Genomic DNA, 16,903 nt, shown 5'->3' with positions numbered 1-16,903 from the left:
AACCCGGTCTTGCATAGGTACGTGGTGGGAAATGGAAGCAACGTTATCAGCGCTTTTATGGATATCTCGGGATAATCCGCTTTGGTTTTGATCCAAAAACCCGCCAGAGAGGTTTGCTCAAACACACTTTTAAGACCACCATCATTTGCTGTTTCGATCAATTGATCTTCCTGCTGCACGACAAGTGGTTCGGGACATTGACAAATAGGTTGCGGATCCACTCATTTGTTCGCCTTGGAACTTTGGAGGATGGGAAGTGAGGTTCGAATTCATTTGAAAGCGAACAAGGTGATCGCGCACCAGCTGCGAGAGAATGGGCCCTGCCTCAGTCTCTCCCAAAATCCCCACTAATGTTTGGAACATATCGAATACTCCCCTGTCCACTCGTTATCCCCACTAATCAAGCTTGGCTTTAAATGCAGCAATTTTATCTGCGAGTTTAAAGACAGTCGTTATTCTTATGATTTACTAACCAGTTACACATGTACACGTGTACCCGTGCACACCCCCACTGGATATATTAAGCTTTAAAACACGTTTTTTTTATATCTTTCCAGAGACCCTCTAAAATGTTTCTGTTGAGGCTTTCAGGGGGTCTGAGGTGTCCAACTAGGGGTAACACCCTCCAAAGACCCCCTGCACTAAACTATCACCGTCCCGTATACGGGGGACAGTGGGGGGGCAATATAATTATATTCTGAGCTCATTTTTATAATTGATAGGTTGCAGGCATATGGATGCATTACAATATCCACCTAATCAAATGGTGTTAAATCTCCAATGATACAAAATCACGGATGTGGTCATCACAGGTACTGAGTTATAAGATGAGTTATATAACCGTCCTCTGATGTGGAACTTGTGGTGTAACTGTTTGACCATTGAGTAAAACTGACCTGAGAGTTTCCAGTGTACAGTGTGGACTCCCCAGTCCAGCAGAGAGCAGCTTCACTCCTGAATCCTGCAGATCGTTGGAACTCACGTCCAGCTCTCTCAGACTACAGGAGTTGGAGCTGAGAACTGAGGCCAGAGCTTCACAGCATCTCTCTGACAGACGACAGCCATTCAGCCTGCACACACATAACACAATATGTTAGGGACTGTGATTAGAATGACCGACATCTTTTACTTTAAACTTAATGGAGGATTTTTCACTTTTTTTCAGGAGCACTCGTGCCCCCAAGTTAAAAAATGTAGGAGCACAATAGGTTTTTGTTTAGAACATTTATCAGCCTGCAGAAATTGCACACACCAACAGCACCAATTTACTAAAGCAAAATTAAGACTAATAAATAGGGAGATGACATTTAGGCTACACAAAACAGCACCAATTTCGGCTTCCACCGTACCAGGGTTATTGGGCTGGGACTGGGTTCGATTTATATAGAAATCGGGAAAGCGAGAATGCCTAGTGGACTCGATGTGTTTCACCACAGCATCGCGTATCAGATTAGGGTTCCCCGTTATGAACAGAGAGGAGCCTGCCATTGCCGATGGGGCTTCCTTACAAAATGTACAGACTTGGCATCATAAACTAGCCACCCGAAATCCTTCAACCAGTCGGGGGTTGAATTTGTAGACTTTATCGACTACAGTAACAGCATTAACTTTCTCCACGCAGTCTATTCATAATATTGTAATGACCACGGAAAAGGCAGTGAATGAAGTATGATTAGACAGCGATTTAGATACCTAATAAACCGTTGGGACACACAAGACTGGTAACCATAGCAACGTAGGTAAACAAACCCGCTAAACCCTCCCGTAGCGCTCCCCGCGCTACGGCCATCCGGAGGCGCACAGAGCTTTTGGCCGTGATATTATATATACAATACAATTATAATATATTATATACTATTCTATATAGAGCTCGGGGAGTCGCAAACGGCAACAATCACTTTCTCCTCCATGCTGCGGTTCACCCCGGACTGCACTGCAGGGAACGGTTGGCAGGTTGAAAACTGATTGGCTGTTACGTTACACACGTCACTCAGTGGCCACGCTGTTACGTTACACACGTCACTCAGTGGCCACGCTGTTGAACGCTGATTGGCTGTCATCACGCGAATGTCGCGGCAAAGTTTCAACTCGAGCAAAAGTGGCGTGCTGCAAATCCACCTGAAATCCACGTGAACGCGCTCGCCAGTGCCGGGCAAAAGTGTCGCGATGCAAATAGAATCGCTGCTTTGTATGGAATCGTTTCGCCCCTTCGCGTTTGGTGTGAACGCACAGTATAGTGCGCTGTGGAGAAGTCACTCGCACGCGTGCTCCTGTTTTGTTTTCCTCGTTCGCACACCGAAATGTTCACTCGCAAATGCGAGTGAAATGGGCGCACTGTAGAGCCCTGGATGAAGTAGTTCCACCAAGCTAAATTGTTCCCCTTTCAGTAAATGCAGCTCTCTGAAAGTGAGGAGAAATGTAAAGTGTATGTCGTGGTTGGCTTGTTCTTCAGCCCAGTCCAGGAAATCTGCTCAATGTCCTCTGATGTAGAACTTGTGGTGTAACTGTTTGAGATATTGAGTGAAACTGACCTGAGAGTTTCCAGTGTACAGTGTGGACTCCCCAGTCCAGCAGAGAGCAGCTTCACTCCTGAATCCTGCAGATACTTGGTACTCAGGTCCAGCTCTGTCAGTCTACAGGAGTTGGAGCTGAGAACTGAGGCCAGAGCTTCGAAGCATCTCTCTGACAGATGGCAGGCATTCATCCTTCAAACAAACAATAAAAAACAACATGTTAGGAACAGTGATGCATTTCTTATTTGAAATTTGTCATAAGACATGTTTTATTAGTTTAATTAAATTTCAATACAGTAGATCTTGATCAAAATATGACTTACTTAGAGTTCAGATAACTAAATATTTAACATAACTCCTGAAAATGACCATAAAAAGAGGCAGTTCTGACTTCCGGTATGCTAATGAGGCGATAGGTAGCAAACGAAAGGCGCTCGCGACCAATTGAGCAAAAAAACTAAAAAGAAAACTAAAGCTACAACTCGAACTTTGAATAATATAGATCATGAGTATTTCTCAAAGTGGAAAGGTACAAGAGAAAAAGAAGAAAGCAGACGGGAGATATGCACAACGAGGTAGAGACAAACAGGTGCTCCGGGCTAGCGCAGAGGTAGCTAGCAATGCCGACCAACCTAGCTGGGTGTCTGAGCTACAGGCTAGCTTACAGGCTGGTCTAGACAAGATACAGGCTTAAATGGATATAGCCCAGTACAGAATGGATGCCAAATTGGACAAAATTGGCAAGCAAATGGAGGAGATGAAGCAGGGGATGGAAGCCTCGGAGAGGAAACCAATAGAAAATTCGAATCCGCGGACGTTTACATGCGGGCACAAAATAAAGTAATTGAGATCGTAGAAGAAGGTACAGTTGAGGTGGAGGACTGGACTTCAGAGGTACAGGACATTCTCACTACTTCACTCGAACAACAAAGTAGGCTACAAGAGAAATTAACCGACTTGGAAGGGAGGTCAAGGAGAAGCAATATTCAAATCTGGGGGCTGAAGGAAGGGGTTGAGGGAGACTCGGCTGCTGATTACGTGGATAAATTGATTGGGAATGTTGGAGGATATTGAATTGGATATTCAAAGGGCACACAGAGCATTAACACCGAAACCACAACCAAACAAGCCCTCAAGAGCGATTATAGTGAACTTTTTGATGTTCGAGGTTAAAGAGAACGTACTGACGGCCTGAAAATCGATGCTGGAAGTCGAGGGACACAGAGTGAGTTTTGATCATGACTACGCAGCAGAAGTGGCGGCTAAACGTCAGAGATATGCGGTCAACAAAAAAAATCTAAAAGAGAGGGGGATTCGGTTCCAGTCCCCAAGGGACACACTCAGAGTTCACTGGACCGAAGGAGTCAAAGTATACAACGGCGCTCAGGATGCGGCGAGGGCGATGCGGGAGAGAGGACGGCAGGTCCCAGACCCGGGAGGGGAGAGACAGACACCGCTGCGGAGACTGGAGGCAGCGCCCAAGTGGACCAAAATCAGGAGATGAGCGCACGGGGGAGGATACAGGACGTGAAGCGCCACGGTGACCGATAAGTAAAGAGCACGGACACCAACACAGATTTGACTTTAGAAATGTTAAATAAAGCCTTTTGTTTCATGGCTTGACGGTCCTTTCGACACAGTGCAGTGACGTGATCATTTACAAGAGCATAAGCTGACGGACTTATAGGATCACTTGTTGTAATTGTATATTTATGTCAAGGGTTAAAAGAAATTATGGAAAATGTACACAAAGCTCTCGGCCGGGAGCTCTGGAATTTAGATGTTGGAACCTTATAGTGAGCTCTGGAGATCAACGCCTGAGGAGATCTCCGCCACTAAGAGGGCCCTCTCACTAGGAGAGGCTCTACCCCTCACCTACCAACAGGGGACAGGGGGACACATTTGAAACCCCCGAATGCCTTTGAAGTTCAAGTTCTGATTGTTAAAATTTGTTATTTTAGTTCAGCGGTCGCTGTTATTTTTTTCATATTGGGTTATGTGACATGTGGAGAACAGAAGAATGTTTTAAGAGGAATCATAATGCAACATTGGGGTATTAGAATGGTGTCATTCAATGTTAATGGTATGAACAATCCGATAAAAAGGAGGAGGTGCAGGTTATATTTTTTTCCAAGAAACACACCTGTCATCACAAGAACATGAAAAATGTAAAATATATGGACACAACAATGTGTTTTATGGGTCATTTAAGCAGTATCATAGGAGAGGGGTGGCCCCACTAACTTAAAACTCTGAAATTTGAAAAAAACTAAGAAATATGTGACGGGGAAGGAATGTGGTGGTTAAGGGAAAATGGAAAGACCAATGGTTACAATGATTAATGTGTACGCGCCACCGGAGAGCCATAAGACATTCTTTGATGTCATAGCTGTGGAAATGGATGGGATCTTGATTTGTGGGGGGACTTCAATGCGGTTCGAAATCATGACTTAGATTGGACGAGTACAAGAAAAGCTAGGACACATATCTCCAAGTACATGAACATACAAATGAAGCAACTAGGAATTATATATATATATAGAAAGATAGGCACACACTAGATAGAGACTACACACACTATTCACATCCACACTCAAATATGCTAGAATAGACTATTTTCTCATGACGATGGAGGATAAACACAGGGTAGAAGACTGTTAGATAGGTGTTACCGACTTGTCTGACCATAGTGCAGTATATCTGACGGTGAATCTAACCAGTAGGAGAAGGAACACAGTCTCGAGGTTAAATGTAGGTCTACTGAAGAAAGGAATTAGTGAAAGAAATAAAAGGGAGGTATAACCAGATATAAGGAAGAAAATGACAATGGAGAAGTGAACCCTATTATTCTGTGGGACGCTCTGAAGGCAGTAATAAGTAAGTAAGTAAGTAAGCTTTATTTGTACAGCGCCTTTCACAGACCAGGGTCACAAAGCGCTTCACAGTTAAAACAAAAACAATAACAATACACAGTTAAGAAGTACATACAAATTTAAGTTTAAAAGGCCAAGACAACTAGGTGACAAACATAGCAGCCCCAAGACAGCTAAGCAAAAGCATGAGCAAACAAATAGGTCTTTAGTTGCTTTTTGAAGGAGTCAACAGACGTTCCAGAGCCTGGGAGCAACAGCCTGGAAGGATCTGTCTCCTCTGGTCCGGAAACGAGTGTGTGGCAACGTCAACAGATTCTGATCCACAGACCTCAGAGCCCGAGTTGGGGTGTAAGGCTGGATCAGATCACTGATGTAAGGCGGAGCCTGGCCATGCAAAGCTCTGAACGTTAAAACCAAAATTTTAAAATTGATCCTGGACGAAACTGCCAGCCAATGAAGAGCTTTAAGAATAGGGGTTATATGAGTCCTCCCATTGGTGCGAGTCAGAACTCTCGCTGCAGAGTTTTGCACTAACTGCAGGCGAGACAGCTCCTTTTTGTTTAGACAAGAAAACAAACTATTACAATAGTCTAAACGCGAAGACACAAATGCATGAGTGATCAGCTCCAAGTCATTTTGTGAAACCATTTTCCTGAGTTTCGAAATGTTCCTCAGTTGAAAAAAGCAATTTTTGGTCAGCTGTTTACAGTGCTGCACTAATGACATGTCTTTGTCAAACACAACACCCAGGTTTCTTAGGCTCGGTTTGACAGACTGGCCCAAGTCACCCAGGTACTGGTTAATCCCTGGAATGGAATCATCAGGGGCAATAACCAGTGTTTCTGTTTTGTCCATATAAGGGGGAAACTCATAGCACGAACGGCACACCTCAAAAGGACCAAACTGGACCTGTATCAAAAATTAACAGGGCAACTAAAAGAGTTTGAAAAACAACATAAAAACACAAATGACCCGGAGGCACTTGCGAAGGTCAAAGAAACTAGAAGCAAGATAGACAAGATACTATTGACAGAGGTCTCCTTAAAAGATGTCCTCTTAAAGGGACCAGACCTAAATAACACTCTTCTCTGTGTCCTCATCCGCTTCCGCAGAGAGCAGGTTGACATCCGACAGATGTTTTACTGTTTCACTGTCTGTGAGGACCACCGTGACTTTCATAGATCCCTGTGGTTTGAAGATAACGACCTCACCAACCAGTGACCGAGTACCGAATGACAGTACATGTTTTCGGTAACAGCCCTTCACCAGCTGTTGCCATCTACAGCTTCAGAAGAGCAGCACAAGAGGGACAGAAAGAGCATGGGAAGGATGCTGAGCAATTCATCATGAGGAACTTCTATGTGGATGATGGACTTACCTCTTTCCCCACTGCAGGAAAAGCCTGTACACGAGCGGTGAACATTGAGGTTATAGAGAGCAGGTCAACCTCCAGTTTCATCAACGCCCTGAGAAGATTCACTGCTATTAGAGGACCTATGAGACTATTGCGCTCCGATAGAGGCACTAACTTTATTTGAGCGTGCAAAGAACTGCAGATAAACACAGAAGATCCTGAGTTGAAAGTGCATCTGCAAGACAAAGTCTGCCCCTGGTCGTTCAACCCATCACATTCCTCTCACATGGGTGGAGTGTGGGAGAGGATGATCGGTGTAGCTCGTCGCATTTTGGATGCAATTTTGCAAAAGGAAAACTGTCGCCTCACCCATGAGGTTCTTGTGACACTCATGGCAGAAGTTATGGAAATTATGAACGCGAGACCTCTAGTTCCAGTCTCTTCTGATCCTGATATGCCAGCTGTCTTCACACCTGCCATACTCCTCACTCAGAAGATTGACACAGTTTCTGCTCCACAAGGGGACATGGATCTCAAGGATCTTTATACCAAACGATGGCGAAGTCCAAGCTCTTGCTGAGACATTCTGGAGACGCTGGAGGCAAGAGTACTTGGCAACTCTTCAGTCCCGTAACAAGTGAACATCAGACAGATAAAATCTGCAAACAGGAGATGTTGTACTACTGAAGGACACTCAAGTTACGAGGAATGAGTGGCCAATGGGAACTATCGTGGGAACCATTCCCAGCCGTGATGGAAGAATTCGGAAGGTTGATGTCAAGATCATCCGACAGGGTACCCCTAAGGTGTATTTGAGACCTATTACAGAAGTGGAACTGCTCCTCAGTAGGGAGACTTAGTGATATTATAAAATATCAGGCGGGGAGTGTTCTGCCCCCACAATTAGTTTTTGCTCTAGACGGCTAGTGGTTGATAATGGTATTGCATGAGTGAGTTGTGTTTTGGCTCTCCTGTGTTACCGTAGTTAGTTATCTAGTTTAATGCAGCATTCCAGAGAGCACAGCATGTCAGTTCCTTCTCTTTTTGGTTGTCCAGAGAAAGTCTTAGTCCGTAAGTATTAATGTTTAAAGCATTTGAATCATTTCTGTGGCTTAACAATTATGTTTATTTAATTTCGGAATGATTAGATTTACTTATAAATCGCCAATGCTAATCGCGGTAGCATTTCCGATTGAATTAAAGTGTAAAATTAGCATTGAAGCTAGCAGGATTACAAAGTCTGATGTTGATGGATACTCTTGTTTAATGCTATTGCTTAGCTTATCGTAGCTTTGTATATTTTTTCAACCACTCTTCTTCTTGAGGAAATTAAAAAAGGCCCATCTGTCTCCTCAGATCCTGGGGAACTTCTACCGCTGCATCATTTAGAGCAGGGCTATTCAACCTCCTTAACAAGTGGGCCGAAAAGGAAAACCACTGGGGGTTCATGGGCCACACAGAGTAAAACAACGTGAATAAATCGCTACAAATAAATCGTTCTTAAAGTAGTGTTAACTTAATATATATGATACTACTACATGGAATAAACTTGTCAGACGCATTCCTTCCTTCTTCACTTTTAATCGTATCATAAAAGATTTTGTTCTCACATATTTAGAATTCAACAATGTTTGAATCATCACAAAACAGAACTACAGTACATATGAGACATTTTGAGCCAGTGAGTCAGTGAGAAAGATTGCACTGCCTTGTTTGCCTAGTTTGGCTCATCCTGAGACACTCATGCAGCTTCTCATAGGTCATGGAGCAACGTGCCCTTGTTCTGATGGCATATGAGAAAACCTAGACTCACACGTATCGGTTGAGCCAAACATTGTCAGAATAAGTGATGCCAGTTCCTGATTGTGGGGTACTGATACTGGCTAGTATCAGCGGGTACACACAGAAACCTGATTTGCATGCAACTATGTTTCTCCTTTATTTTATTTATTTTTTGCATGCAACCTCTTGCGGGCCAGAAAAAAAGTAAGAGGGGCCGCATTTGGCCCACGGGCCGCTAGTTGAATAGGCCTGATTTAGAGCATCCTTACCAACTGTGTCACAGTATGGTAAGGCAACTGCTCTGTCTCTGACCGGAAAGCACTGCAGAGGGTGGTGAAAACTGCGCAACGCATCATCGGTTCCTCACTCCCCAAAATCGAGGCTGTCCAGAGCAAGCGATGCCTGCGAAATGCGCGCGGCGTCTGCAAGGACTGTTCTCACCCCAACCACAGACTGTTCACCCTCCTCCCCTCCGGGAGGCGCTGCAGGTCTCTCCGGACCCAGGTTTAGGGGAAGCTTTTTCCCTGCGGCTGTCACCCTCCTAAACTCTAACCCCCCCCAACCCCCCCTCAGTGTCTGCTCCCCCCACGGCCATTCATTGTCCTAGTCCATGCTAGTTGACTGAGCAATTATCCCTCTACCAACACCCATAGTACTCTATTTTATTATACTATTTACTGCACTTATTATACCTCTATGCTGCTCTGATACTTTATAATTCATGTACAAACTACACTTTACTGCTCCTTTGCACCTCCGGTTGGTCACAAAACCTCATTTCGTTGTATTCTGCACAATGACAATGAAGTGAATCCAATCCAATCCAAAGTGATGCTGAGGCGCTGGCGGTAACAACAGAAAAATACCCCCTATGCAATCAAAACATTAACAACTTATTAAAAGTGAGTGAATCTGTTCACATGAATGGACACAGATGGATGGTACGTGACCAAGGACATTCTCAAGTCTAATAAAGGGCTCCGACCACATTTGTTAGGGTGCCACCCAATTAAAAAGTTATTGGCACCAGTAGAAAATGTGCCTAACCCCTGAGAGGACATATTCTACTGAATAATTTAGACCCGTTAACTTTCTGGAGGTAAATCTGCTCAATGTCCTCTGATGTAGAACTTGTGGTGTAACTGTTTGAGATATTGAGTGAAACTGACTTGAGAGTTTCCAGTCTACAGTGTGGACTCCCCAGTCCAGCAGAGAGCAGCTTCACTCCTGAATACTGCAATTTGCTGGAACTCAAGTCCAGCTCTCTCAGACTAGAGGAGTTGGAGCTGAGAACTGAGGCCAGAGCTTCACAGCATCTCTCTGACAGACGACAGCCATTCAGCCTGCACACACATAACACAATATGTTAGGGACTGTGATTAGAATGACCTACATCTTTTACTTTAAACTTAATGGAGGATGTGTGTAGCAACCAATAATGTTATAGTGGCCAATTAAGTAATAAATGCCAATAACATAAAAATGTAAATATAATGAAGCCAATAACTTAATAACTTGCCAACAATGTAATTAAGTTGTTGAGCCAATAACGTTATAACTTTTTGCCAATAATGTTATAACTTATTACGTTATTGGCTGCTTACTATTATTATAACAGAACCCTAAGAGTAACGTATAAATCCAAATTCACTCTTTGGTCCTTTAAGGCATCCTCTGGAGGGGGTATGAGGGTGGAGGGCTAACTGTTAGGTCAGATATTTAAGCGTTTGATGCAAGATGCAATAATAAGGCTAAGTGTGACAAATTCTCTCCAGAAATTGAAAATAAAATAAAGAGATACCTAATTTATTGCATTATTGGCTCAGTTATTACATTTTCTTAATATTTTTTATACAAGGCCAATAACGTAATAACCAGCCAATAACGTAATAAGTTATAACATTGTTGGCAAAAAGTTATAAAAGCTTTAATAAGATATGTTTTATTAATTGAACTACATTAGATCCTTAAATGTTAATTTAATAATCTGCGTAACTTTTACTTTTAACGTAATTAAGTTATTGTCTTCCATCTTTATTAGAAAAGTGGGTTAGTGGGTTTATTGTAATACATGTTATTATTGAACCTACAGATATGTTTTGTTAGTTATAACTTATATATTCTACCATTAGGTATATTGTGTTGTGTATTGTCATACATTATTATAAGTAAACCTACAGTGATCTTTTGGAGGCTTTGATCACTGGCAGCAGCATCAGAAGACCCTCCTCTGAAGCTTTGTATTTCTTCAGTTCAAACATGTCCAGCTCCTCTTCTGATGTCAGTAAGATGAAGACCAGAGCTGACCACTGAGCAGGAGAGACATGCGTTCTGAATAGACTTCCTGACGTGAGGGACTGTTGGATCTCCTCCACTAGAGAACGGTCGTTCAGCTCATTCAGACAGTGAAACAGATTGATGCTTCTCTCTGGAGAGAGATTACCATCTAACTTATGCTTGATGTAAGACACTGGTCCCTTGTTGGTCTGTGAGCTACTTCTTGTCTGTCCCAGCAGACCTCGTAGGAGAATCTGATTGGTCTCCAGAGAGAGGCCCAGGAGGAAGCGGAGGAACAAGTCCAGGTGTCCGTTCTCACTCTGTAAGGCCTTGTCCACAGCACTCTGGTAGAGGAGGAGTTCATCTTCACTGGAGGTTGGTGGTTCTTCTGAGAGCAGATTGACACCATCGTGGATGAAGGAATAAAAGACATAAAGAGCAGCCAGAAACTCCTGGAGGCTTAGATGGACAAAGCAGAACACCTTGCCCTGGTACAGCCCACACTCCTCTTTAAAGATCTGGGTGAACACTCCTGAGTACACTGAGGCTGCTCTGATATCAATGTCACACTCTACCAGGTCTGCCTCGTAGAAGATCAGGTTGCCTTTCTCCAGCTGGTTAAAAGCCAGTTTTCCCAGAGAAACGATGATCTCCCTGCTCTGTGCAGTCCAGTTTGTGTCTGTTTCAGTTAACAAACGATACTTCCTGTCCCCCTGTATGGACTGAACCCTCAGGAAGTGGCTGTACATCTGAGTCACGGTCTTGGGCGTCTCTTCTCCTATCTGGGATGTTTTGAAGAAGTCCTCCAGGACTGTAACAGTGATCCAACAGAATACTGGGATGTGACACATGATGTGGAGGCTTCGTGATTTCTTGACGTGGGTGATGATTGTGCTGGCCAGCGTCTCATCTTTGAATCTCTTCCTGAAGTAGTCCTCCTTCTGTTGGTCGGTGAACCCTCTCACCTCTGTCACCATGTCAACACAATAAGCAGGGATCTTATTGGCTGCCGCAGGGCGTGTGGTTATCCAGATGCGAGCGGAGGGAAGCAGGTCGCCCCTGATGAGGTTTGTCAGCAGCATGTCCACCGAGGTGGACTTTGTGACATCATTCCATATCTTGTTGTTCTGGAAGTCCAGAGGAAGTCGACACTCATCCAGTCCATCCAAGATGAAGACAACTTGGAACCGGTCGTATCTGCAGATTCCTGCTTCTTTGGTCTCAATAAAGAAGTGATGAAGAAGTTCCACCAAGCTAAAATGTTCCCCTTTCAGTAAATTCAGCTCTCTGAAAGTGAGGAGAAATGTAAAGTGTATCTCGTGGTTGGCTTGTTCTTCAGCCCAGTCCAGGATGAACTTGTGTGTTAAGATGGTTTTACCAATACCGGCCACTCCAGTTGTCATCATTGTCCTGATTGGTTGATCGTGTCCAGGTAAGGGTTTAAAGAGGTCTGCACATTTGATTGGTGTTCCTTCCTTGGCTGGTTTCCTGGAAGCGGTTTCAATCAGTCTGACCTCATGTTCCTTGTTGACCTCTCCACTGCCTCTCTCTGTGATGAAGATCTCTGTGTAGAACTCATTCAGAGGTGTTGAATGACCTGCTTTAGCGATTCCCTCAAACACACACCAGAACTTCTTCCTCAAATGAGACTTGATTTTATGTTGGCACTCGACAGCAGCAGCTCCTAAATGGGAAAAAAAACAGTAGACATAAGTTAGTGGATGGTGGCATCAGTTGGAACATGTCAATATTTCCTGTTGAATTATCAATTTCATGATATTTAGTGGCTGCATTACTTGTGGTCAGAAAAGCTGGTTGTGACAAAGAGTGCATGTTACAGATTCAAAATGTTCAGGACATTTCGTTTTTCCACAGCAATATGATTGGTCTAATGATAATACTAATGATAATGAATTTCTGTAAAATGAAATGCTGATATCACAAGATAGTGTTGCATCTCTTCCACTGAGTTATTCTGCTGTTGATCTGCAGCTTATGTTTAATATTCTTATTAATTATAATAATATTAATAATTACATTGAATAACATTTTATTTCAAGGCACCTTTCATGACACCCAAGGTCGCCTTAAATTCATAAAACAATCTAGGGTCACAAACAGCAAGAGCTGCATCGTCAACAGCATTATCAAAACAAGACATAAGACCCATGTAGGAGGAGGTAAGAACAGCAGTGAGGAGACCCAGGTAGGAGGGGGTAAAAACAATGAGGAGACCCAGGTAGGAGGGGGTAAGAACAGTGAGGAGACCCAGGTAGGAGGGGGTAAGAACAGCAGTGAGGAGACCCAGGTAGGAGGGGGTAAGAACAGCAGTGAGGAGACCCAGGTAGGAGGGGTAAGAACAGCAGTGAGGAGACCCAGGTAGGAGGGGGTAAGAACAGTGAGGAGACCCAGGTAGGAGGGGGTAAGAACAGCAGTGAGGAGACCCAGGTAGGAGGGGGTAAGAACAGCAGTGAGGAGACCCAGGTAGGAGGGGGTAAGAACAGCAGTGAGGAGACCCAGGTAGGAGGGGGTAAGAACAGCAGTGAGGAGACCCAGGTAGGAGGGGGTAAGAACAGCAGTGAGGAGACCCAGGTAGGAGGGGGTAAGAACAGCAGTGAGGAGACCCAGGTAGGAGGGGGTAAGAACAGCAGTGAGGAGACCCAGGTAGGAGGGTGTAAGAACAGCAGTGAGGAGACCCAGGTAGGAGGGGGTAAGAACAGTGAGGAGACCCAGGTAGGAGGGGGTAAGAACAGTGAGGAGACCCAGGTAGGAGGGGGTAAGAACAGCAGTCAGTAGACCCAGGTAGGAGGGGGTAAGAACAGTGAGGAGACCCAGGTAGGAGGGGGTAAGAACAGCAGTCAGTAGACCCAGGTAGGAGGGGGTAAGAACAGTGAGGAGACCCAGGTAGGAGGGGGTAAGAACAGTGAGGAGACCCAGGTAGGAGGGGGTAAGAACAGCAGTGAGGAGACCCAGGTAGGAGGGGGTAAGAACAGCAGTCAGGAGACCCAGGTAGGAGGGGCTAAGAACAGTGAGGAGACCCAGGTAGGAGGGGGTAAGAACAGTGAGGAGACCCAGGTAGGAGGGGGTAAGAACAGCAGTCAGGAGACCCAGGTAGGAGGGGGTAAGAACAGCAGTGAGGAGACCCAGGTAGGAGGGGGTAAGAACAGTGAGGAGACCCAGGTAGGAGGGGGTAAGAACAGCAGTGAGGAGACCCAGGTAGGAGGGGGTAAGAACAGCAGTGAGGAGACCCAGGTAGGAGGGGGTAAGAACAGTGAGGAGACCCAGGTAGGAGGGGGTAAGAACAGTGAGGAGACCCAGGTAGGAGGGTGTAAGAACAGCAGTGAGGAGACCCAGGTAGGAGGGGGTAAGAACAGTGAGGAGACCCAGGTAGGAGGGGGTAAGAACAGTGAGGAGACCCAGGTAGGAGGGGGTAAGAACAGCAGTGAGGAGACCCAGGTAGGAGGGGGTAAGAACAGTGAGGAGACCCAGGTAGGAGGGGGTAAGAACAGCAGTGAGGAGACCCAGGTAGGAGGGGGTAAGAACAGTAGTCCAACGGGGATACGAGGGGAACCCCCAGTAGGGGGTCATTACAGCAGTGTTTTGAGGAGGGATTCAATGTTATCAGGGTGTCTCTTTCAGTTCAGCTCAGAGCCCCAGCACCCACGGTGCTGAGAGCCCTAGCAACCACGGTGCTGAGAGCCCTAGCACCCACGGTGCTGAGGCGGGAGGTGGGGACGGTGAAGACCAGCTGAGGATGACGAAGGGAGCGGCAGGGCCTGTCCTCCTGGAGGAGGTCGGGGAGATAAGTGGGGGCCACATTGTGGGGGGCTTTGTCGGTGAGCAGAAGGGTTTTAAGGTCAGTCCGGTGTTGGACAGGGAGCCAGTGTAGTCGGACGAGAATGGGGTTGATGTGGTCGGGGGATTTGGTGCTGGTAATGATGATGTTTAACATTCTTTAACCTGAGACCCCCACCATTACCCTACATATCCGGATCAAACCATTTAACCTGATACCCCACAACAACCCTACATACTGGATCAAACTATTTAACACCAAAGAGGAAAGATTGTCTCCACATTGAAGTTTGAAGTCTCACATTATGTAATTTAGTCCGAAGAGAACAAATAATATTCTCCTACTGCTCATCAAAATGTGTATTTCTTGTGTTTTCAAAATAAGAGCCTCTTACCGCCCCACAGTTTGTCGGCCAGTTCCTCCTGGTTCATTTCCATCAGGCAGAGGATTGTGATGTCCACCACTCCCTGTATGGCGCGCCTCCTCTGCTCCTCCTTCTTATCATCCACCTCCTCCTCCACTCTCTGACCCTCTGAGCATTGTGGGTAATCTGAGAAGAGATCCCTCCACAGCTTCTTCAGCTCCTTGTCGAGAAAAGCGTGTGCATTCTCCTCAGCCCTCTGGAACAGAACAAACATCAAGGAGAACTTTACTCTGAACTCACTGAGGACATCAGAAGCATCTGTCCTGGATTCACGTCCTGCTGGACAAGAGATGCTTTCTAATGTTCATGGAGAGCTGAAGTCAAACGTCTCGGTGGACATTTACACACCTTGATCAGCTCTGTTTGATGTTGCAGAGACTGAGCACTGGTAACCTTTGACGTCATCTGGTGTCTTTGGGGAACACACACACACACACACAATTCTATTTCGCCAGACTTGTAGATCAGTAGAGACTGATAACAACCAAGTGGTCTGTTTTCATCGTCTGTTTGAACCCCCTACCTCTCCTCTCTGGAGGGACGTCCATCTTTAAACACCAATGGTACATCCATAGAGCGGTCACTCTTCATAGAGACACAGCTGGGTCCAGGGGAGTCTGCTCTCTGCTGCTGCTCTGGGCTACCACACACACACACACACACACACACACACACACACACACACACACACACACACACACACACACACACACACACACACACACACACACACACACACACACACACACACACACACACAGATTTGTAGATATCAGTAGTCTGAAAACAACCAAGTGGTCTGTTTTCATCGTCTGTTTGAACCCCTACCTCTCCTCTCTGGAGGGGCGTCCATCTTTAAACAACAATGGTATATCCATAGAGCAGCCACTCTTCATGGAGACACAGCTGGGTCCAGGGGAGTCTGCTCTCTCCTGCTGGACTCTACCAGAAAAACAAGAACCAGGATTTATGGACGTTCGATGGAAGCTGTATCTTTATGATCTCTGATAAATCCTCACCTCTTCTTGATAGACTGATTTCCATCTTTAAAACTAATAGGTGGATCCATAGACCAGCCACTCTTCATGGAGACACAGCTGGGTCCAGGGGAGTCTGCTCTCTCCTGCTTCTCTGGGCTTCAACACACACACACACACACACACACACACACACACACACACACACACACACACACACACACACACACACACACACACACACACACACACACACACACACACACACACACACACACCTTTTACTCAGACTAATGATGGAGTCATGATGCATCACTGCTGAGCTCTGAGAGTGACAGCAGTCACAGACAGAGAGATCCTCTTCTTACCTCTTAGCTTTGCTCCGGCGGCCATGTTCCCCAGACAGAGTGGTCTTAGAGGTAGGACCCCCCTCTTCTCTCTCCTCATCCATAGTAGACTGGAGACCTGGACACAAACACAACTCATCCATCACTTCAATTGCCTTTTGAACTTTAGCTGTTTATTGAGAGAGAAGATCTTTGCGACTGCTTCACACTAAAGCATTATGGACGTCATAGACCATCGATATGAACCCCACAACATAACCGCACTGCCCTCACTACAGTACAGATGTGTACAGCAGATGACAGATGAATTATTAAACACCTTGATACTGTAACTGTGCTTAAACTACAACACAAAAAAGATATACAATAGACTTAAAAGATTAATTGCGGTACCATTAAAGTAAAGAACGTTAGAATAATTTCTCCACTGGACCAAAGTCTGAATTCTGTCACTTTACTGAACCACAGATTCCCTATAGATCAACTGGTGAAGCTCAACACATCGATAGTCAATACGCACAAATATTAACTTTTTTAAATATCAGCACATTGAAAGGACT

General features: G+C 45.2%; 1 protein-coding gene and 1 long non-coding RNA gene across 2 annotated transcripts in view; both read right to left on the bottom strand.

Moving 5' to 3' along the window:
• Window positions 1-1,065: 1,065 nt before the first annotated feature.
• LOC115539351 (NLR family CARD domain-containing protein 3-like) lies at window positions 1,066-11,622 on the bottom strand. Its single transcript, XM_030350374.1, has 4 exons — window positions 10,701-11,622; window positions 9,692-9,865; window positions 2,614-2,705; window positions 1,066-1,070 (listed from the first exon to the last, which is right to left on the bottom strand). Exons 1-4 carry the CDS (start codon window positions 11,546-11,548, stop codon window positions 1,066-1,068), a joined length of 1,119 nt encoding a protein of 372 aa, XP_030206234.1. The 5' UTR covers window positions 11,549-11,622.
• Window positions 11,623-15,375: 3,753 nt separating this feature from the next.
• The window catches only part of LOC115539372 (uncharacterized), a 2,080-nt gene continuing 552 nt past the window's right edge, over window positions 15,376-16,903 (bottom strand). Inside the window, exons 2-6 of the long non-coding RNA XR_003975854.1 lie at window positions 16,365-16,461; window positions 16,039-16,155; window positions 15,848-15,961; window positions 15,543-15,659; window positions 15,376-15,431 (exon numbers count right to left, since the gene is read on the bottom strand). This is a non-coding gene — a long non-coding RNA (uncharacterized LOC115539372). The remainder of the gene's footprint in view (window positions 15,432-15,542; window positions 15,660-15,847; window positions 15,962-16,038; window positions 16,156-16,364; window positions 16,462-16,903) is intronic.

This window comes from Gadus morhua, unplaced genomic scaffold (assembly GCF_902167405.1).
Source record: "Gadus morhua unplaced genomic scaffold, gadMor3.0, whole genome shotgun sequence".
Taxonomy (NCBI): Eukaryota; Metazoa; Chordata; class Actinopteri; order Gadiformes; family Gadidae; genus Gadus; species Gadus morhua.
The sequence above is the reverse complement of the archived record's forward strand: the minus strand, read 5'-3'. Positions and strand labels throughout refer to the sequence as shown.